The sequence below is a fragment of the Chaetodon auriga genome, chromosome 2 (genome assembly GCF_051107435.1).
Source record: "Chaetodon auriga isolate fChaAug3 chromosome 2, fChaAug3.hap1, whole genome shotgun sequence".
In the NCBI taxonomy this organism is placed as follows: domain Eukaryota; kingdom Metazoa; phylum Chordata; class Actinopteri; order Chaetodontiformes; family Chaetodontidae; genus Chaetodon; species Chaetodon auriga.
In genome coordinates this window covers 17,988,388-18,010,993 of record NC_135075.1, presented here as the reverse complement: position 1 = coordinate 18,010,993, position 22,606 = coordinate 17,988,388, and the positions used below count along the sequence as shown (strand labels likewise).

General features: G+C 41.9%; 4 protein-coding genes across 4 annotated transcripts; 3 read left to right on the top strand and 1 right to left on the bottom strand.

Annotated features, from left to right (window-relative positions):
* Nucleotides 1-443: 443 nt before the first annotated feature.
* On the top strand, nt 444-5,244 carry LOC143331708 (putative G-protein coupled receptor). Its single transcript, XM_076748838.1, has 2 exons — nt 444-701; nt 3,244-5,244. The coding sequence occupies exon 2, from the start codon at nt 3,345-3,347 to the stop codon at nt 4,623-4,625; it is 1,281 nt and encodes a 426-aa protein (XP_076604953.1). The 5' UTR covers nt 444-701; nt 3,244-3,344; the 3' UTR covers nt 4,626-5,244.
* Nucleotides 5,245-10,929: 5,685 nt separating this feature from the next.
* cav4a (caveolin 4a) lies at nt 10,930-13,059 on the top strand. The gene is made up of 3 exons (XM_076751758.1): nt 10,930-11,200; nt 11,431-11,618; nt 12,758-13,059. Exons 1-3 carry the CDS (start codon nt 10,982-10,984, stop codon nt 12,906-12,908), a joined length of 558 nt encoding a protein of 185 aa, XP_076607873.1. The 5' UTR covers nt 10,930-10,981; the 3' UTR covers nt 12,909-13,059.
* A 1,178-nt stretch (nt 13,060-14,237) lies between these two features.
* Nucleotides 14,238-15,745, top strand: LOC143331354 (caveolin-3-like). The gene is made up of 2 exons (XM_076748137.1): nt 14,238-14,367; nt 15,147-15,745. The coding sequence occupies exons 1-2, from the start codon at nt 14,257-14,259 to the stop codon at nt 15,486-15,488; spliced, it is 453 nt and encodes a 150-aa protein (XP_076604252.1). The 5' UTR covers nt 14,238-14,256; the 3' UTR covers nt 15,489-15,745.
* A 1,651-nt stretch (nt 15,746-17,396) lies between these two features.
* On the bottom strand, nt 17,397-22,332 carry oxtrb (oxytocin receptor b). The gene is made up of 2 exons (XM_076760332.1): nt 21,055-22,332; nt 17,397-17,754 (listed from the first exon to the last, which is right to left on the bottom strand). Exons 1-2 carry the CDS (start codon nt 21,977-21,979, stop codon nt 17,492-17,494), a joined length of 1,188 nt encoding a protein of 395 aa, XP_076616447.1. The 5' UTR covers nt 21,980-22,332; the 3' UTR covers nt 17,397-17,491.
* Nucleotides 22,333-22,606: the final 274 nt, after the last annotated feature.

Below are 22,606 nucleotides of genomic sequence, written 5' to 3'. Positions count from 1 at the left end.
GCACTGAGCCCTGTTTCTTGCGCCTCTGCAGGCAACGATCAACTCCCAAAAGACTTCGCCTGCTGTGAAATGAAGCTTTCTACTTGACGAAATCAAGAAATAAGATTACCATTTAAAGAAGCAAATAGTGTGGAAATTTGGTGAATGGACTGAAGAAATCCACCCAGTGCTTCAATCTGTTAGAAGCTCTGCAGAGGAGAATAGAGTGTGTGTGTGAGGACAGAGGCAGAGCAGACAGTGTGTGACAGTCACTGCCACATACTGACTGATGAAAGAGCGTGTGTGTGGGACATGGTTAATGTCAGTGGGTGGCTGTTTGATAGAGTCATCTTCTCTCGAAAGACATGATTTGAACAATCACCAATTGCTGGCTCCTCCCCACCCCCAGCCCCACCCCCCCCCTCCCCTCTTTCACTTAAGCCAGCTGTGCCGTCTCAGTGGATGCACATCACATCACCTCTCTGGGACTGTCAGCTCTCCCGGGGGATCCTGGAAATCTGCTGTTTTTTAAGGTTTAGCACAGTTTTTGCATAGATTTCTGCAAGGCGGAGCAGCACTCACACACCTGAAAACAACACCTGAGAACTGAATGCGATGCTTATAAAGGATTCAGAGAGGAGCCATCAGCACGAGTTGGATGTACTCAACTTTAGAAGACTCAGAGGGAACTTTTTGAAGGAGCAACAGCACATTTTCCAAATGTAAGAGTTGCTCCATAAGTGTTCTTTACGTAAGTGGTTTTGGTGTTATAAGATTAGTCTTATGTAATAAAACTTGTGTATATTGTTGTCATCACCTAAATGAGTGATGCTTTTGTTTCTGATAGCGCATAAAAGTGATCCACAATTTTTTCTACTGGTATATTGCAATCTGGTGACATTTTGACCGCTGATAAATTTCTAACAATTGTTTAGTTTGTTAGGTAACATTAGGTTAACACATGAGCTCAAGACATTTGAGAACACTTGGAAGGAACTTGTGCCATTATAAACCAGTGCTCGCTAACAAATACTCAATATATCTAGTGATTTTGAATATGAGCTTTTAGCATTAGTGATAACAAACCAAACATAAAGGTGTGACAATAATGACTCCTCCACCCATCATGGATGGAGCCGACCCTCGCACGGTGACTCGTGCTGTATGTGAACTGGAGAGGGCCTGTTGCTTATAGTCGTATTATTTTGATGCCTAAAGTGGAATCTGATGTGTGTCCTAACTGGACTTTACAATATCAGCATATTTACATTAAAATGTTGCTACAGTAATGGAAATGCATTCAGTTTTATCCAATATGATTTTTGTCTTTTATTCCTCAGTGTAATTTAAACTAATTATGTCCTTGTCATTTCCAATCTTCTCAAATTACTAAAACAATCCTTTTTCACCACACGAGCCAGTTCATGTGCTGAAAATGTTTAGATATTTCATTTTTTGTACTACTTTTTCATTTGATATAAAACGATTGATAGGTACTTGGAATTTATCAGTTTAAATGCATTAAAATTGGTTATTAACATAATTAAGAAGGTCATCACAAAGGGTGGGATTATGGGGTTTTCCTGTACAGGCTAAAACTCTCTGTGGCACAGCTTTGTGAGGGATTAAAAGACCGGCATAATTCCTTCATCCTCATTATAATATAGAAAAATTATTTGCTAATGGTGATTTCTTTCTCTTTAAAAAGTAACAACAGAGCAGAGAAAACATCCACTGCATGTGTCTCTGTTGAATTAATAATCGCCAACGGTTTCAGAGAACTAACAAATCTGGAAATGACTACTGGCTGAAAATGGTCATCTTCTTCATTCAGAATGCAGCATATGCCGTGCTGCAACTGGAACATGATGGAGAATGAGGACACCCTTACATAATATGCACGAGAATGTACATGTACTACTCCTTCCTGGGGATAAATCTCAGTGCAAACGTGGCATGCCAATAGCTGTCCACCAGAGAAGATTACAGCAGGGCCGCGAGCAAGCACAGTTATTTAGGACACAGCATCCTGCACGGTCATACATTTAAAACCTGATTATGATTAGCAGCACAAGATGGTTGGTACATGTATGGGGAGTTATGCAAAAGACGATATAGAGAGAAGAAACGCTGTAAAAGCTGAAGAAAGTTGACATTTGCGGCATTTTACACACATGGTATAATAAGTATATGCAGTCAGTGCTTTCTGGTTGTTTCTCAGAAGAAATGAAACAAGGATCAGAGGTCAAACCTGACCTGGTAAGAGGTTTCCTCTTTGATGGCGCGGCGCCGGGTGACACTGAACACATATTAATCAATGCAGCCAGTTCCCCGCAGCTGGGCGAAAACAAGCGCACTCATTATCTTTCATTTCAAAAGGATGGGGACGGATGGAGGAGAGACAGGGTGTCCTCCATGAATTATTCCCATTGATCACGTCTCTCCCTCACTAAAAGAGAGAGAGCATCCCTTCTTAGATAATCCCACAAATGCAAACCGTTATTGATTATTGATGCCTTTAAGGTGTGTGTGTGCGTGTGTGTGCAGTGAGGAAAACTGGATGTTTCTAATCACACATTTGATTTCAGTCGCTATTGATGGAATGAATAACGACGAATAAACTGAGGATTTATTAGGTATTAGGTATTAGTGTTATCAGTTTGAATTTCCCAAAGATCAGTTTACTTGTCATGAGAACACATATGATGTCGTCTGCGGCTCAGGAGGAGCTTTGTCAACCCTGATGATGTCATAGTGATGTCATCAGGGTCAGCTCAGCCTGCATTACAAACTGAAAGTGTAGTTTGAAAGATGTTGACCGAGCAGGGAAGATCTATAAAAAAAAAATATTAGTTGCATTCTTGGAAATGTAGGATCCAACATTTTTGCCGCATGCAAGAGACTAAAAATTAAAATGTCTCAGTAGTAGCTGCTTTGATTTTGACCATCCTTTCTAAAATCTGTTTGTCTGCCAAAATAAAAGAGAGTGAATATTGGACTTACATTCGTCAGCTGGACACAAGCACGACTCCAAATGAATTCCAATGTTGCTTCGTATCTGTTGGATGTGTCAATAGGAATCAGTTTGCTAACATGATCGCCATATCAAGTAAAAAGGTGATAATGGGTCAGCGCTTTGTTCACAGCTTGTTGCTGCTGCACCCAAGTGGCTAAAGAATTCGTTATTGCAGGTTTAGAAATTGAGTCTTTACTGAATATGATTTGCCATGAATGTTAAATATGGACTTTATTTCTCCAACACAGGAGTGAAGAGTATTTCTTTTGATGTCTGAGGGATCCTTCGGCCTCATTACTGAACAATGGGGGAGTCTTCAGTGTGTACTTTGGAAACTTTACTATGAATCATGGAGGAGAACAGCACATTTCTGACCCCTGAGTACAATGACAGCACCACCGTTTGGGCACTGATGCCCTCAGCTCCCAGCAGACAGCTGGGCACCCTTCCCAACCCGCAGACACACTTCAAGGACCTGACAGGGATATTTTTCATGGTGACCCTGAATGTTCTGGCTCTCCTGGCCAACACTGCTGTTCTGGTTGTTGTCATAAAAGCCCCACATCTCAGGAAATTTGCCTTTGTGTGCCACTTGTGTGCAGTGGACCTGCTGTGTGCCATCTTGCTCATGCCTCTTGGGATTGTGTCCAGTTCTCCGTACTTTGCTGGTGTGGCGTTCACAGTACTGGAGTGCCAGGTCTACGTCTCTCTCAATGTAATGCTCATAGCTGCCTCAATCTTCACCATCACAGCCATCAGTGTGGAGCGTTACTACTACATCGTCCACCCCATGCGCTACGAGGTCAAGATGACGCTGAAGCTGACTGCGGCCGTGATCGCGATGGTGTGGGTGGCCTCTACCGTGCTGGGGCTGTCCACCGTGTTTGGTTGGCAGTCCTACGGCAACCTGAGCTCCATCAGCGCTGCACACTGCTCGCTGCATTGGAGCCACAGTGACCACAGACGAGTCTTCTCGGTGCTCTTTAGTGTCATCTGCTTCTGCCTGCCTGCTGTTGTGATTTTTGCTGTGTACTGTAATGTGTATAAGGTGGCTCGCGTGGCAGCTCGCCAACATGGACCTCTGCCCTTGTGGACAAACAGTCAACTGAAGCATCGCTCTGACTCAATAAACAGCCAGACCACCATCATCACAACCCGCAACGCACCACGCAGGTTCATGCGCGACCGTGCTTTTGGTGGAGGCAAAGCTGCTCTCACTCTGGTGGTTATTGTTGGCCAGTTTCTGATCTGCTGGCTGCCTTACTTTGCCTTCCACCTGCACCTGACGCTAGACGCAACGCTCAAGATACCTGATGACCTGGAGGAAGCCGTCAACTGGCTGGCATACTCCTCCTTTGCTATTAACCCATTTTTTTACGGGCTTCTCAACCGACAGATCAGGGAGGAACTTTGTAAGCTGAGGCGCTGCTACTCGGCCCGACCCGTAGAGCTCACTGTCTCCAGTCACGAGGGCTCAGGCCACGAGAACTTCCTGCAGTTCCTCCACAGAACCAGCTGTACAGCAGAAACACGGGCAAGCTTCGCCACATCCAGTCCTAGAAGCACTCTGGATCAAACTGGGCAGAGTGGTTTCAGGATACCGGGACAGATCCCAGAAGAGTTCAGTTAGATACAGCATACCTCACTGTTGTGCCACAGCATCAGTAGCCTGCAGGACTATCATCACAGCTACAAGATAAGAAGTGATCCACAGGGGTAAACGGTACAGGACTATGCCTGTAAACTGTATTCGCATACAGATACAGCATCAAGAAATAAACACTCAGCTTTTTAATAATATTTGACATCCCTTTTTTCTTTTATCTTAAGATTACACTCAAATGGACATAGTGTTTAAATGATTGTCACTGTGGTGACAAAGTTACATTTTATCTTTACTGGCTACTAAAGCAAAGCAGTTCATCCACAATCAGTACATCTATTTCATTAAAAAGAAAATATCACATTATACTTGAACAGCAAGTCATGACAATGTCATCAGGACAGATCCAACTCAGAAATCAATGAAAGCAGAGAACAGTCAAAACCACTAAGTTTTTGTATGGGATATCAATATAGCAGCAATATTCTTTGTAAGAGTAATTCAGTGTTGTCATGTTGTATTTATGTTGCAGGAATTTGTGTGAACTGTATTTATTGTACTCAAGGGACACATCAGTTTTTGTTCATCACTGTATGGTTTCTTATTGCTTTAAATGTGCAAATAAACACTGTTTACTTTGATCCTTTAAGTAGATGATGTTAAGTAAGCGCTTGGTTCGAGCAAGCAACACGTTTTCTTAGCTGCCTCTGAGCAAGACCTCTCAAGAATTACATATGACTGGGCAGTAACAATAATTTAGTCTTTTCTGATAACAGAGAATAATTCATTATCATCATTAATCTTACAGGGGACAGCTCGTAACAGTCAAGTGATCAGACTGTCCTGTCAACAGTCAGCCTCCCTCGTAAAAGTCCATCACATGTCCTGTCAGTTCATCCTTGATCTCACTCTGTCAGTCACTTTAGATAAATGTGCCAGCTAAATGCTTTCAAATGTAAATTCCATATCTCTCTCTGATAACCAAAAAAGAGACATTTGCACCAGTAACACGGCACCTGCACGTGCACATTTTCTGTGTGTGTTTGACATTTTGAGCACGAGCTTTGCCTCTCTGGGTCCTGGCCTCCGTGTCATCCGTGTGTCCACTTATGAAAAGCCCGTGACTAAGACTGAGCCCAGTTAACACATGATTATATAAGGAGAAAATGCCATTTCATAACAGCTGAAGGGGTCGTCTCTAATACCCTCTTAATATGTGTACACTGGCAGATTAACGACAAAGAATTTATTATTTCCATACATTTATCTATGAGTGTGATGTAGTTGTAATATACTGTATACATAAAAGTGTCTTGTTAAACTTACTCATTATCATTCCTCACAGATCAATCAAGGAAAACAGATAAAGGATAAAATGTTGACGTGTCTGTGGTGAATATGCAGCTCCCCCGCACAGATTAGATTTATCGGATAGACAAGCTGTTAAATGGTGACAAATGAAGAAAGCATGCTAAGCTAAATTTTCCCTAAACCTGTAAACACCATGCAGAGAATAAACATCAACCAGCGAGAAAATAAATAGATTAAATAGAGAAATGTGTAAAAATAACTCCCGCTTTGCTGTCTAGCTGCACTGAAGCCGCCTGTCTGCGGTGACGGCTGTATAAGACCGCGTACTGACAGGCAGGAGAAAAGACATCCCACACACACACAAACTGAAATCCAAAAACATGAGATTAAGTAATTTATAGACATCTGGAAATGTTAAATGCAAGATATAAGACAAGATATTTATAAGACGTAATAAAATACAGCCAAGAGCAAGCAGCGATGGAGGTTTGTTGCACACAGACATACTGTACACATATATAAATTTAGACATTTACACTCTCTCTCCCGCATCCACACACACACACACACACATCATCATCATTATCACCACTATCCTAGAAAGGAGATACCTCATTGGGATGTTTTTTTTTAAAGGATAATATGATTTTTTTCTATGCTGATTTTCTCTTAATGTCCACTTTAATCAGCTCTCAAATGCTGTCTAGAATTGACATTAGTCACTAGAAAAACTCCTGCTGTGAACCCAAACATTGTTCAAACCTGCAGAGCTTTATTTGTAGTGAAGTTCTGAAAGCTGGCGACGGTACCAAATATGTCTGGCTGAAGATTTGGGTAATGTGTGCGCACAAGACATCTAGAATATTTCTAATTAATGTAGCTGACCGCCTGTTCCATCATCTAGCTTCAAAAAATGTGTGAGTCAGTCTTCAATGAATATTTGGGCCTGAGCAGTCTTCATAAGTTGCTAATTAAATTGAAGGACCTCCCACCTCAATGGCAGCTTTCATTAAATCAAAACAATCACATCCACGGTGCATCTCTTTTGCAAACATATTCATTATAGATCAAACACAAGCCCGCCCTCGATAGAAAATGAGAACCCACGGCGTGAGCTCAGCCGTGGTTTGTTATTTGTACTTAATGGTAAATCGAAAAGACTTAATGTTCTCCCGTGTGCTGCATCTTGTGCTGTCCGTTTACTTTGAGCTTGATGAGCCTCTCTGTTGTGGCACAGGCAGCGATAATGAGAGAGCCACTCCTGAAGAATCAAAGGGAGAAGGTGTGATTGATGGTGCTGTCTGACAGGGTGAGCTGCATTATTTCACCAGACCTTCCCTCAAACAGCAACAGCACGAGTTTCCTCCCAGATGCATGTACACATACAACATGACAGCTGCTGGAGCATCCTCCCTGAGCCCAGCACGTCCTCAGGTCCCCTCAAACTTGAACAGTCGCTCATCATTTTGGGAAATTCTTTACTTTCTTGCCCAGAGTTAGACGAGAGGATCGGGCAGCTCTCATGTCTGTCTGTTAAATATGAAGCTTGGCTGGTTAGCTACTCTGGCTCTCTCCAAAGGTAACAGGATCTGCCTACCAGCATGTGTACACCTCTGTAACAAAATATTTTAAGGGAGACATTTAAATGTCTACAGTTTTTGCTGTGCAACCTGGGAGTGGAGCAGGTGATGTGACTGAGGATATTAAGCTGCACTGACCTCACTGCACTCAGCTGCTATACAGTTACATAATTTTAGGTACAGTTTATACAGTCAAAACTATGGTGTGTTTTGAATAATAAGTATTATGAAAATGCTTAATGTCCACATCCATTAAAAGAATGGTACTCCCATTGGACTGTCCTTCATGTTGTAACTAAACAAATCAAAATGATCCATTTGATACTGGTGTTTGATGTTTGAGGGGGCTTTTGTACACAGAATCCTGTGCTAAAAATAAACATGTTACCAGCGGAAGCAGTGAATTGGTGATTGTATTGTTAACTAGACATGTGCAATGATCAGTCTGACCTATTGTACTGAAAACAGCTGGACTGACAGGTGCTGAGCAGGGACACTGTCTGACATGGCCCTCTATAATCTGCTGCTGTTGGGAACAGAGGGTATGAATCGTGGTTGGAGTTAAATCAAAGCACAAGCTAAAACAGACACACGTTTCCTCCACTTATGATATGAATATGATTAAAATGTGTCTGTGTGTCTGTGCCCTGCAGTTCTTTGGGCCTGCAACTGAGTGATGCCTAAACATGCAGCAGCAGTCACATTTTACAAAGAAAAGAAAACAATCTGTTTGTTACACATGTTGGAAAATGTAAAGTTCGCATATGCACATTGTATGTATTTTTGATTTAAAGTGACATCACACAGGTTAGATTCAGATTACTGTCACCTGGGTTCTGGTGTGTTAAAGGCCCTGAAAACCTATTACTTTTCTGGATCAGTTTCTGAACAGGAGCAGTGGAGCCATACATGAACATTTTCTGCCAGAGCTCAGTAAGGTTTGGTTTTGTCACATGGAAGATTGTCTGTATTTTCTGTATATCGTCAAATGGTGGCGCTATAATTTTGATAATGTGCGCTTTATTTTGCTTGCTAAAATACACTGAAACTTGGGTTTGTTAACGTGTACATCTCGCAATCTTGCGGGTTTTCTTCTACCAAATCGTACAGTCTAACCAAAACCACACAAGTGTAGCTTCCAGGTATGAGCATCAGTCACTGCTGGCCTCTGGTGGCCTGGAGTGATAGTTATAACTCCTATCACTACATTAATAATGGGTTCAGTGATTTGACAGTGGTACCACTCTGTGTCACAGCAACACTAAAATCTAAAATTATATAGCTGTGTGTGCATTTCTAAAAGTAACACTGAAGTTACTTTCCCCACAAACTAGCCAGAAATGTCATGTTATGTTCACAAGTATGTTTTCATTGGTGTATAATCACCTGAAACTCGGTCCACCATCTTACGCTGGCATGTTTCTACAGTAGCCCAGACCAGACAAACTTTTGTCTTTCACGATTAAGCGGTAGGGAAGGGTAAGCATTTAGATAAGTCATTTTTAATATTTATCTATGGAGCCACAATCTTGCAAGACAAAACACTTTTTCATATTCAAAGTGTTGATATATTTCACAATTCAAATTATTCTTATTATTGCCTTTTATTTTCCCTCACACACACACACACACACACACACACACACACACACACACTGTCCGCTGACCTCACCTGTGCAGCCATGGACACAAACAAACCCCATCTGGCGAGGTGTGCAGTCCATTAGCATACCGTCGTCTCCGGCACAGACACAGGAAACTCTGTGTCATCAATACACAGTGTTCTCTCTCTCTGTCTTCATCCAACAGCCAGAAATCATCTTTACCATGGAGACAGAGCAGGGCTCATCATAGAGTGGCTCACTTACATCAACAGATCTAAAGTTTGTTACTTGGTAATAGTTGTGCTGTAATTGTTCAACCTTTTTGATGAGAAAACCATTTGTATTGTGTTTAATAATTTACCAGCAGTCTCAATCAGAAGTCCAGCTCTCAAAGCTAACACAGCACCACCACTCACCTGAATTCTGTATGATATTTTGGTCATGTAGATGGACGGCAGCATGAGGTGAGGACATTTCTACAGGAGGTACTTTGTATATTGACTCTATCTCATCTGATTATCACACAGCCAGCTGCTTTACGGACTCATTATTTGGTGAGGAAGGTGATAAGAGCAGTGTGAGGTGATGCTGAAGGTCTGGTGGGGAGCTGAGAAGACTCTGATAAGGTCTAGCTGTCGATTCGTAGCTGATCTATTAATAGCAGTGAGGATGGCTGGTTAATGGGTCCAAAGGTTGACATTTTTTTTTCTTTTTTAAAGCATGTTGCGAAACTTATTGAACACCAGACCGAGTGCAGAGACCCGAGAACGCTCTTCATGCTATCTGGGCCGAGAGGAGGTTATTGTGATAACATGCACTATATCTTCTGTTGCTTCCGCATTGTGATTGATGCTGTTGGTGAACTGGAAAACCAACAATGCGTTGTCACAGCTGAACGTTTCAGTGAGGGACAGTATGAGAATTATACAAGGATGGGTTAGCAAATGGGGAAGGTTATGTATTTTCCCATTTTACTAAGAGAAGGGTAAACTTTTGGGTAAAGCAGGGGAGGTGTGTTACTAAGTTACTAAGTACTAAGTTAGGGTTAGATTTCTATTTAGGTCATCAAAAAGATTTATTTAGTGTGCACAACAGGTGATAAAGGTGCATTTTGCCATGTGAGGACAATTGATGCTTCAGTACAATTCCAGTCCTGTTGTTCCATTTAATGTGAAAAGTTTTAATCTTCTAAGGTTTAAGTTAGAGTACGTCATCTCAAATTCTTTGAACACTTTTAATTATTAATGGCAAAATGAGCTATAACAATCCCAATCCCAATAGGGAGATTAGGGCTGTATATGAGAATCCTTCCATCTGATTTCAAATTATAATTGAAATAAATCTCACGTGCACACAAACAGTTATTAGGTCAGTGTTTCACACAACAATGGGGCAGGGGCACATCTGACTGCACTGAAGAGCAAAATTAATTTCCATTACAGGCCAGCAGGAGGCAGTACTGTCCCGGAAAAAACTCTTCTCTTAGGTGAAAATTAGACTTGGAAATGAACGAAATCCTAGAATCTGTAAGGCAAACATACGTGTAGCAACAGACACGTATTCCAGCTGGAAGTGAAAGTCTAAACGTTTGTTGTAGTCTATCTTGGCTCTCACGCTTGCAGATTTGGCTCACGTCTCTGTGTATCAGTGCATACAGAGCCATCTCCATGCTGAGAGTATTTATATCCCCCCCCCCATGCTTCCACAGCACAGGAAAATGATCTTCACTTGAAAGACCATCTGCAAATACCACTCAGAGCACCGTAACGTTCCCAATATAACCTGACTGCACAGCCGGCTGAGGGGTCCTCAGTCTGAGCCGTGAGGGGAGTGACAGGCGCCCGCTCTGCTCTCTGGGCTGTTTTCTTCACATGTTTGGACAGACACCATGATGAAAGGAGAAGATTCAGGGGAAGTGGAGATCGATTTGGGGGACTCCAGTGACCCTGATGAATTTGATAACGGGGAGGAACCTCAGATGCTGTGGAGGGCCCCTCCTGCCCTGGAAGAAGAGGAGAACATTCATACGTCTACACTCGTGGAAATCAGTGATACCAAGCCTCTGATTAATGTCAGGGACCCCCGAGGTATCAATGACTGCCTCAAGGTATTGCATTTTCATGCAGTGGAACTTTAGTTTTTGAATTATTTGTGTTTTTATCATGATAAAAAAAAAAAATCATTCTAAATCATTGGCATGCAGAACCAAGAAGCAGCTTAGCTGGTTGCACTGCCCTCCAGTGGATATGATCTCTTTATGAAGATGACGTCCACCTGGAGCATGACTTTACATTTCACCTCTGTAGCATCAGCACCACTTTCTCTCTGTGTCTCCAGGTGACCTTTGAGGATGTGATTGCTGAGCCGGCGTCAGTGCGCAGTGGGGACAGAGTGTGGATCTGGAGTAACGCCCTGTTTGAGGTGTCCAGGGTTTGGATCTACAGAGTCATCACAGTGCTTCTGGCCGTTCCAGTGTCAATCATCTCTGGTCTCCTCTTCGCCATCCTCAGCTGCCTCCACATCTGGTAGGTTTAGATCATGTCTTAAGGAGCAATATGAAACAAGTTTCTGCCTCCGCCCCAATAACATGGAGATGAATGGAGGTTTGTTTGTGGTGCTCGCATCCATTCAAGCGGCCCTGTGAGGCTGTACTTTGGCACAATGGTGCTTTGAGCTAAAAGCTAACACTGGCATGCTAACATGCTCTCAGTGACAAGACTAGCTTTCTGATGTTTAGCGGGTATTAGTTTTTAGTTTAGTGAGTTAGCATGCTGACATTTGTTTATTTGCACTAAACACAAAGAGACAATGTGGATGTTATTAGTTTGCAGTTATAATCCATTATGCATTATATATCCAATATCAATATCCGGTACAAGACCAGTGAAGGGGCACACCACTACTTCACACATATCGTTCAGCTGAGGAGTGCTACTCAACCTGTTTCTCTTGTGAGAGCTGCAAAAGGTTTGAAAAGAAGATGTGTCTCTTTACCTTGGAGGGAAGGTCTAATGAAGACACTAACCAGTTGCATCTTGGGAAATTTAGGATCCAGTGTTTTTGAAGGCCAGACCCAGCTGCACTGACCATTCTTGCTTTCATTTGTCTCTTGTGAGTCGGCCAGCTTTATGCAAGTGCAACACTAAACTGTCGTCGTACACCTTCAGTTAATTGAGCTCCAGTATGCGACTATTGAAGAGGAATTCAAAATGCAAACAGGAGACAACAGCAACAAGTGGACTCATAAGTATGAGAGGAGGAAAAAGAGGATTTAAGGAGAGTGATTTTAAAACTATGGTCAATCAGTATAATATTCATAATCTGACTGTGTGTGTTATCAGTAGTAATAACAGGTTTGAAACTAAACAAACAGTAATAGGACAAAGCGCTGAGTGAATTTTATTAATAAGTGTCAGTGCAAAATTTTGATTATATGTGGAAATGAAAGCCTGTTAAAGGAGATAATGGGCTGCGTGCTGGAAAAAGAGGAACTGAGAAATGTCCAGAAGCATTTGACCAAAAGTTAAGAAATACTGAAACTATATTAGTCTGTCCCCTGCAGGATTTGGGGAAGTAAACTAAACCTGGCTGCACGCCACCGTGACTGAGAAAATGTATTTCTTTTTTGCAATTTGCTTGATTTTTGTGTGTCTTTCTATGACAGGATGGTTGGTCCTTGTATCCAGTGTGTCTTTATGGGCACACACTGGCTGCAGAGCCTGTGGAACGTTGTACTGGACATCATTGTGCGTCCCTTCCTCTTGAGTGCTGGAAGATGCTGTGGAGGCTTCAGTATTCACCTGGCCAAAGAATGAGACTCACTTATCCAGACTGGGATTGTTCATTACGTGCACTGACGGTCTCATGGACTGAGCCCACGTGGGCACCGATATTCGATTCTTACAAGTTTTCCACAGTTACAATAGCTTTGGCAGAGGATGATGAAATTTTTATTCAGCATTTTTAGACTTTGGGGCAATTTCAGCATAATTTGTTATGCAAATTGAATGTTGTCTCATGTTTCTGTCATAATACCCATATTTGCATTTATATTTTGTTAATTCCTAAAGGAGTTTAAGAAGCTCAAGGAGCAAAAATGCACATTTACAAGGATTTAAGTTTAAAATGTTGTTAGTCATTACAAACCTAAGAATATTCAGTTCTGCAGCGAAGAGGAACAACTTATATTAAACGTATTCTTAAGGGAGGAAATGGCAATTAAAGCTATGGATTAAGTTTATTTTATTTTTTTGGTTTGAAACAAGATTAGCGTTTAACACGAAACATAATTACCCTGTTAAACTGAGTGAAGGACCAGGGAGAGAGTGTTTAATCAGCATTAACAGAGCATCAGACATGTTTGTATATAGACTATATATGAATCAGGAAACAGGACCCATCTCCAAAAAACTCTGAAGCCATTAGAACCATTGTTACTCATTAAAACTCCAGACCCATTTAAATGCATATTTAAACCATTGTCTATTACACCACTATTGCATGCATATCATGAAGGCCAGCAGCAGGACAGGCTCTACACTGATTTGTAGGCTTTGCCACATACTTGCTGTCATTCAAGCTATTGTTTTAAGCTTGAAAGCAAAAATTATTGCTAAGTTTTGTATTCAATGACTGTTTTTTTTTTTGTTTTTTTTTTTTTAGCAGATTATATAAACAATATTCAAGTGCTGCTTTTTCTGTCACTTTGTGTGTGTGGATGAAAATTAAAAAAAAACATCCTACATGATCTCACCACTGACCATACACTTCTTATGGCAGTGTGAAAAGCAACGCGAGCTTGCTCTCCTCTTTGCAAAATGCTTTGAGTCACAGTGTGAGCTGTCACATTTGTGCAGAAGAATGGACAAGACTATTATGTGCACAGTTGTGTAAGCGCGTGTGTGTGTATGTGTATGAGTGTCTATGCTCGATGTGGTATGTCAGCAGTGCCTTCTGTGTCTTTGACAGTTTGAGGCAGTCATCGCTGGCAGCTGCCTGCTGGCATTCCTGGATCGGAATAACACTGAGTGGCGTTTCAGTTTCTGAACTGCCACTCCCTCTGTGGCTCTGACTGCAGCCACACACACACCCGGCCGCTCATCTTGGCCTCTCGTGCTTCATTATCTCAGCTCCAGCCTGCTCCTTCAGTCAGACAGCAGGACCATGGCTGACATGAACCACAGCCACGAGCCGATGATCAGGAGGGACAGCAACAGCAGGGAGATCGACCTCAACAACAGGGACCCCAGGCAGATCAACGAGGATGTGGTCAAGGTGCAAATAGTCTGTGTTTACTTTATTATCACAGAAGTGCACATGTTGAAGTAGGAGTTTGTGGTGTAACATTTGAGATGAAGCCATGAAAGTGCATGAGTGTGTCATGCTGCCTAAAATAGCTGTTAACCTGATAAAACTGAGATATCTGAAGGGTCAGGGTGGAGCAGAAGGTTTCCAACTAAAGCTAATTAGAGCTACAGTATGGAGGGTGCTCAGTGTATATATAAGTACAATGTGTAAGTAAAATCTATAGCCTTTGCTAAAATTTAGGTCAAATGCGTAAAAAGTTGCTGCTTTAAAAAAAAGCAGAACATACGGGTGGTTTGGTTTACAGATCTGGAAAAAGTTTTTACTTTGAATTCATGGGAAAATCTTGGTGGTGATTTTAAGCTTTCTGATAGATAATGGCAAAGTTTTTAGTTTAAGTCCACATTAAAAGGGTCAGTTTAACCAAATTTTCCCACTTTTTTTTTTTTTCTATATGTAGAGGTTTGGTTTGAGGTAATCATCAAAAGCACTGAACAAATGTATTTGTAAAACCCAGCATTTATATCTGTTGTCAGTTACTTGGGATAATCCACAGTTTTCATGATGATATGAATATTATCATATGACGCACTTGAGGTCTCACAGTGACGCCTCTGTATGTATACAGTGACGCATGGCTCGATATACTGCCTGCATTAGGAGGGACACTAAGTTCATTGGTGTGAACTGAACCTTTAAGCCTACATGTAACCAAACACATAAATAAACAAACCGTCTCTGTGCTTTAGGTCAGCTTTGAAGATGTGATCGCAGAGCCTGCCAGCACACACAGTCTGGATGGGGTGTGGAAAGCCAGCTACACCACCTTCACAGTGTCAAAGTACTGCTGTTATCGCAGCCTTACCGCCATCTTTGGCATCCCTTTGTCACTGCTCTGGGGCTTGCTGTTTGCCTGCCTGTCATTCTGGCACATCTGGGCTGTCATGCCCTGCACTAAGAGCTGTCTGATTGAGTTCCAGTGTCTGAGTCAACCCTACTCGCTGATCATACGCACCTTCTGTCACCCGCTCTTTGAGGCAATGGGGAAGATGTACAGCGGTGTGAGAGTGGTTATGCGCAAGGAAGTGTAGGTGCAGCACTGCTGCTTTATTCGGGCATAAAGACCAATTTCTGGACATTTCACTGACTTTTTGAGGATCCATGAAACATGAGGCCAAAAACAAACAAAAGGTGCTGCATTAATAGTCCTCATTGTTGTATGCTGGTCTATGTTTTGAGCTGATTTTGTGTCTTTTTTCTACATGACGATGCATCAAAATCTGAAGTGTAAACCATAAATTTCACTCTTTTTATTCTATGCTGATGTCAGCAAAGCTTTAAATAAACAATGTTATAAGTACAACATGAATGGTTTCATTGCACTAAAACAAGTAGTACACTCTCCCATATGCCATGATAGAAAAATTGAATCAGTCAGTTGACACTTATTGAAACTGCATGTGAATGTGCGTTGCCCTGTTTCATAAAACTGCTCCCTATGGACGTTGCTCTGAGCCACAGTGTTTTTCTTGACTACTTGCCAGGATATATAAAGTTACAGCCATTTCAAAACACACCTTATAAGCCAAGAATGCACATTATCTGATCCTGACACTTTTTCTCCACATGCTGAGTATAAACAGTTGGCATATTGCCTCGAATCATACAGGAAAAGAAACAGACTAATTGTTTGAGTAAATGAAGTGGCCACAAGGGGGAAGCATTATTCTAGTTTGATCCAAACTAGATTAAAGAGCTTCAGTGTGCCTAAAATCTGAGGTTACCCCAAAAACACCGACAACCAAGTAAAGAGGAGGTGGAGCTGATAGAAATGATGACATGTAGACGCACATGGGGAGCAGTGGAGGCTATTTACAAAGTGAATTTCATATTACATCATAAAGAACAAACACTGATCTGAAGCACAAGTTCTGCAGAAAACATTGAAACCAGCTTCCTTGCTGTAAAATGCATTCCTTATGGATTTTGCTTTGCTGATAAACTTTTGCTCTGTTGTGGAGACATTTTGATTGAGCAAAAACTCAAGAGTAGATATTACAAAAGTTGGGATGCTGTGAAAACACAAATAAAAACAGGATGCAATCAATCGCTAACAACATTTTTACAAAGTTTTTCTGAACCCATGTATTAATATCCTTTATACAGTCATGTGTTCACAAAGTGGTGAACCTCGCTCCATCCTTGCTTATGAACGACTGAGTCTTTCCAGGATGCCCCTTTCATACCCAATCACCTGTTACCGATGAGCCTGTTTACCTGTGGAATGATCCAAACAGGTGTTTTTGGAGCATTCCATGAGTTCACCAGTCTTTTCTTGCTCCTGTCCCAACTATTTTGAAACATTATTAAACATTATTACATTATGTTTTATTTAAGTTTTAGACAGCGTTCAAACTCAGGGGAATCAGGGTTGCATCTTAATAACCTTAATATCATTCATGCATATCAACATTGTGATTTAACCACTAATATAATAACATAAATTCAAAATGCTTTTACACAAAGTAATGCTGCTTTTAAGGGGTAAACAATCACTACAGAAACTGAACTAGAGCTCATTCACACAGAGCAAAGATATTTTGGGAACATGTCAAACTGTAGAAAAAATCTCCTTGTGCAACATTAATATAATCATTGTGATAATTACTTGTCTTTTAAGGTCAAATCAGTCTAATAATAGTTGGACTAAGTTTTTAATAACTTTAAAATTCAAGACTAAAGAACAGACGCATACAAACAAATTTGACACTGCTCACGATTATTTTTATAGGAAGTTGGAGGATAAATCTTGCTAAAACCTACAATATGATGTGCAGGACTCATGCAAAGGGAGTCCAAAAGGAAAGCTCAGGGCACACGTCCATAGCGATGGAGACATTTTGTTCTGCTCGTTGTTATCACAGGATGCAGAGTATTGTCTGGACGGGTGGTTTACATTGTCTGTAAACTCAGCTCAATTCAAAACATGTTGTAATGACCACCGCTGCAGGTCATTAAATGCCTGAAAAAGGGGGACTTGCGTGATCGCCAGCTTGCTCGGGTGCAGGAAACCTGGATGGCTTTCAGCTTGCTCTCAGTGTGCCGGTCCCCCTGTGCTGGATGTGTGTGAGAGGCTCCTCTGGCTGCCCGTGTTCTTGATGACGTATGTTGAGGAGTTGCTCTTGTGCCTGCACTGTCCGTCACAGCTGCAGGAGGAGGCAGTCAGGTACTGTCTACAGCAGCAGAAGAGGCACTGCATCAGGTCCTGGAACAGGTGGCCGGCAAAGAACATGTAGATCCAGGGGTTACAGCAGCTGTTGAGACTGGCCAGCAACATGGCGATGATGAAGGCCATGTCTAAGGAGAGAGACAGAGAGGAACACATGCTCGATATTTTTCATCACATGCACCATACTTACTCACTAAGGCACCATATCTCATGGCTCAAAATGGCCATTTTTAGAGGTTACAGTAAGAACCAATAGTATTGAGGCTAAGTGCCAAAGGCAGGGTGTAGAAGTCAGAAAATGCTGAGAGGCTTTTAGTCTTTCAGATGAAAATAGAAAATATTGCCTGTCACATTTTTTAAAAACACGTTGCCTATGACCCACAGCCTGTCCAGGCTTCACCCGACTTCTCACCCAGTGCACACTGGGACAGGCTCCAGCCCCCTGCTTCCCTGCAAAGGCTAAGCAGTTTAGAAAAGGACGGGATGGGTGGATCTTTAAGAGTAGCAAGTTTTTCTCCATTCCACTGAGATGTAATCTTTTGGTTGTGGGCCGAAGTCCAAACTCATTGAGTGTGTGCTTTGTTTGCTCTTTTATCCTACAATTTTGTTTTTGGCCACTGATAACATCATGGCTGTAGGGAGGGCAATGTCAGTCTGTCAGCTGGTCTGTTTGTTGTTGCCCACTTTGGTCCAGACTTAAATATCTCAAGTACTGGATGTGTGACAATGAAATGCTGTACAGACGTTGATGTTTCCCAGACAATTTATACTACTGGCTTTGGTGATTGTCTGACCTTTCCAATGGCAACATCAAGTTTTCATTGAAATATCTGAACAGTTATTGGATGGATTGCTATATTTGGTAGAGACACTGATGGTCCCCTGGGATGAATTTAATAACTTGGTTTATGATCAAATACTTGCACAACTAATGGCATTTCCATCAGCCTCAGCTGCACTTTAGTGCTAACGGGCTAAGATTCTGACTGTTCAGGTGTGTTGATTAATTTACATATCTTCAAGTTAAATTCAAGGTAAGGTGTCAAAGGTCACACACACATGCCCAGCCAGGTATCAGATCACGCAACCACCCCTGGACAAGCCTGGACTCTCCATTTCATCCTACTTTATAAATATACGTCCCCGTTCAAGGCAGCTGTACTTACATTACCCATCAGAGAAACACATAAAGTGACAGTCTGAGGAATTTCACACAACTCCCAAAAACATCTGTGATTAAAGATGAAAACATGAGGAAGTTTGATGGATGCCACACAAATAGGATTTTAAGTTGCTTGACACAAACATGATAAATGGCTTCAATTAGAAGTGCCTGTCCTGGATGGAAAAGTATACCTTATTTTCGCCTTCATTCAGTGGATTAAGTTTCCAATCGTTAGAGACAAAGAGCACATTGACCAAGCACGTCGTTTGAACAGTGGAAAGTGGACGACTTCCAGGTTTTTTTTTCTAATCCCTAATGGGGTGTGAAAGATTTAGTGTGCGTTGTCTTCTTCACTCCTCAAGTGAAAATGCTGACCTGTACTGTTCATGGTGCTCTGACTCTCTATAGTGCTTTTGCTTTATTGTGAGAGGTGTGCTGTGCGCAGCGTCAACCAAATGGCCCGTCAAAATTAAGATTCAACAGATAAATCAAACGCCCAGTCCAGAGTTCTGGCATTATTTGGTGCCAAGGGGAGTAAAGTTCTCTTAAGGTGAAATAACACAAACGTTTCTTCTTTCCAAACCTTTACTTACGCTACACTCACCACTTTCTTGTGCTGCCAGGAATAAAATAAAAACATTAATCTTGGCTGCTTTTTGTAATATTATGATGTACAGCTTCTGAGATTGAAGTTGGAAAAGTGGAAAGAGGGCGATGTTGAAATCAAAAGGAGGACTGTGATGATACTGCCATCACATCAGTCCATCGAAGATAATTCTGTGGATAAAAAGTTAAACAAACATGACACGAGCGCACAAAGTCAGTGGATCCACGGCACGTTGCAAAATGTGATGATCGGACTGAAGTTCAGGGCCTGGAAGACAGTGTTCCTTTTCACATTTAGACTGAATTGCCCTCGGCAACACGAAACTCACCTACATGGACCCCTGGTGTCTTTACTTCAAAGAGAGTGCAATAAGTCTGAATCTTTCCATTCACACCTGGGTTTGAACAGAAGCTTTTCTTTCAAAAGTTTTCTTTGAAACGAACGTGAATCGAGTCCGTAACAGCTGATTTATATCTTCAATCACATTTCATGAAACTGCTCCTAATCCTGAAAACATATTGAAGTATTTCAGACTGATAGCATCTATCCTTCTCCGCTCTCTTCCTCCTCCTCCCATGTACATGTGCAAACCACACACTTGTTATTTCTTGCTTACTTCAGTTACTTATAATCTATATACTTTACTCTTGGTGTGCAATTCAATGCTGTGAAATTCAGTATTGTATTCAGTAAAAAAAAGTCACATTAGCAATGATTCTTGTTTTAATGTCTCAGTGTGGTGAAGTAACCATGTATCTCCACAGCCTTTCAGATTTTTTCATATAAAATTTAAGATTTTTTTTATTCCTTTATCATTTGAGAAGATCCTCCTACTTCTGAAGCTATATGTAACAAAACATTAAAAAAAATACATTTGTGTTATCATAAAATGCACAAAATCGAGCATTTCAGCACAAATCCATATGAAAGTAACGTAAACTATTTCCCCATTAATGACATGTTACTTGAAAGCTTTGCAAAATAACATGTCGAGAAGTCACACATGTTTGCGATGCTAAATGGTAATAGGAAATAGTCTACTGGTTGAGTCTGCCCATATAAACAATATGGGGGCCCCTATTACAACATGCACTTTTTTTGTACCCTGCATGGATTCTTGGCTTTAATGTCTTTATTTTCCCAATTTTGTGCAAAGCTGCTTGGAAGAAGACGAAAACAGGAGGATGATTAGCTTGGCTATGAGCTTGCTCTTGTCCCCTTTAATGAGAAACTCAAAAGATACGAGGGGTAAATCTGAACAAACTATGCAGTTAAATAGAAATTATATAAACCACCAGCAGGAGCAGAGATAGAAAGTCTTTGATGTCCTGGTACATTTACTCTTCCAGTGAACTGATAACTACTGTAAATGACACTCTCATTCATCTGGGTTCACTCTGGGGAAATCATTCTGGGAAGTGAGGCAGATTGCTCATGCATTCCCAGATATATTGTGTATGTGTGACACACTTAGCATGGAATATTGTTGAAAAACTTTCTTTTCTCCATGACAGAGCTTACGGGCAAAAGATTCACCAGTATGAATCTCGGGCAAAGATGATGCTCGACTCATTGTGTCACTGAACACTGAATAAGACACTGACTGACTTACGGCAAGATTAGACTTCAATCTGCATAAATGAAATGTGCCTTTACCTTCCCTTGGGGCAGCAGGATCCCACGCAGACCACATCTGGACAAAGAAGAAGGGAGTCCAGCACACAATGTAGGCGATGACCACTACGAATGTCATTTTCACGGTGCGGATCTTTGCTTTTGAAATGAGCCTCACGCTGCTCACACGAGAGAGGGGATGAGCGCCTTTGGAGGGCCGTGTAGTCAGCGCCAGGAAGTGGTCTCTTCTGGTCTTTAAATTGAAGTTCTGCCATATTTTAAAACATATCAAGCCGTAGCAGATGCTTAAAATCGCCACTGGGAAAATGTAAATGCTGAGACTCATCCATGTGATGTATGCTTTGGCACCCCATGGCTGTACAAAGTCCCCCCAGCAGTCATACACACCGTCCCCGACTTCCTTCAAAGAAAATATGTATGCTTGAGGAGTGCTGAAGATCAGGCTGAGCGTCCAAGAGGCGATCACGTATAAGCGATCCTTTCTCTTGTGCACGGAGCGAAGTGGCTGGCAGATTGCTAAGCACCTGTCGATGGACATCAGAACAAGCAGGTAAGTAGATGCAAACATACCCACCACCTGGACGTATTTAACCAGCCTGCACAGCAAGTCCGGCCCATAGAAGCGAAATGTGATATCCCAGATGAGTTGCGGTAACACCTGAAAGATTGCAACGACAAGGTCAGCGATGCTCAGGTGCTTCATGAAGTAATACATCCGCGACTGGCTGTGCTTGGTGGCGTGGATAGCCCACAGGACGCACATGTTGCCGACTAGAGCGAGCAGCAGCACCAGGACCAGGACGGTAACTTCCACTTTGGCCACTTCTTCGTTTCGCTTCAGAGGATTCACGGTGGTGTTTCCGAAATGGCTGTCGTTTCCACGACTTGAGTTGCTCCAGGAAATATTCTGCGCCCAAAAGTTCTGCTCGCGTAAAAGGTCCTCCATCGTGCGTAAAAGCGCCGCTTTGGCGCAGCCAGCGGTCACATCACAAACAAGATTCCGGACCGCTCTCAGTGGTGTGGGAGTGAGCTGCTCTGCCCGATTCACTGCCAACTCACTCCACTAAAGTTGGTTTCGTGAGTTGCTCTCAGGTTAAAGTACTGCATAATCCAAAAAATAGCGCTCACGTCTGCAGGGAAACAAAATGTAATACTTCTAATGAAAACTCAGATTCTCAAACCTTTGAACTATTAGTAATTACATGTGAGCACATTACCATATCAAGTGGTTTTGTTACCTTTAAAGCGATCTTTTGCGCAGCTATTTGGGTACTGCGGAGCGCCGCAGTCCTCATCACTGGCTGCGTCCTGTTTGCGTCTGGTCGGCTGAAGCTGTATCTTACCAATCTCAGTAACCCCCTCCCCACATCTTATTTTCCTGTGGAGGAAACTCTCTGGCTTGAGTATGAGCAGGATGCACGTTATAACTCTGTCTCTCACTCTCTTCCTGCCTCATTGTCCCTGCATTGAGTTTAGTTTTTCACTTAGTAGACTACTTTGTAAAACCAAATGCCCCTTAACAAAATTCGTTCAATGCTGTCTTGTATTGAACTGTCAGTTCATGCTTTTAACA

Excerpts from the sequence above, each read along its gene's own strand:
- LOC143331708 (XM_076748838.1), top strand. The coding sequence starts at position 3,345 with ATGGAGGAGAACAGCACATTTCTGACCCCTGAGTACAATGACAGCACC.
- cav4a (XM_076751758.1), top strand. The coding sequence starts at position 10,982 with ATGATGAAAGGAGAAGATTCAGGGGAAGTGGAGATCGATTTGGGGGAC. Across the intron at positions 11,201-11,430 it reads GTATCAATGACTGCCTCAAG|GTGACCTTTGAGGATGTGAT; the intron begins GTATTGCATTTT and ends CTGTGTCTCCAG. Across the intron at positions 11,619-12,757 it reads CTCAGCTGCCTCCACATCTG|GATGGTTGGTCCTTGTATCC; the intron begins GTAGGTTTAGAT and ends TTTCTATGACAG.
- LOC143331354 (XM_076748137.1), top strand. The coding sequence starts at position 14,257 with ATGGCTGACATGAACCACAGCCACGAGCCGATGATCAGGAGGGACAGC. Across the intron at positions 14,368-15,146 it reads TCAACGAGGATGTGGTCAAG|GTCAGCTTTGAAGATGTGAT; the intron begins GTGCAAATAGTC and ends TCTGTGCTTTAG.
- oxtrb (XM_076760332.1), bottom strand. The coding sequence starts at position 21,979 with ATGGAGGACCTTTTACGCGAGCAGAACTTTTGGGCGCAGAATATTTCC. Across the intron at positions 17,755-21,054 it reads TCCTGCTGCCCCAAGGGAAG|ACATGGCCTTCATCATCGCC; the intron begins GTAAAGGCACAT and ends CTCTCTCCTTAG.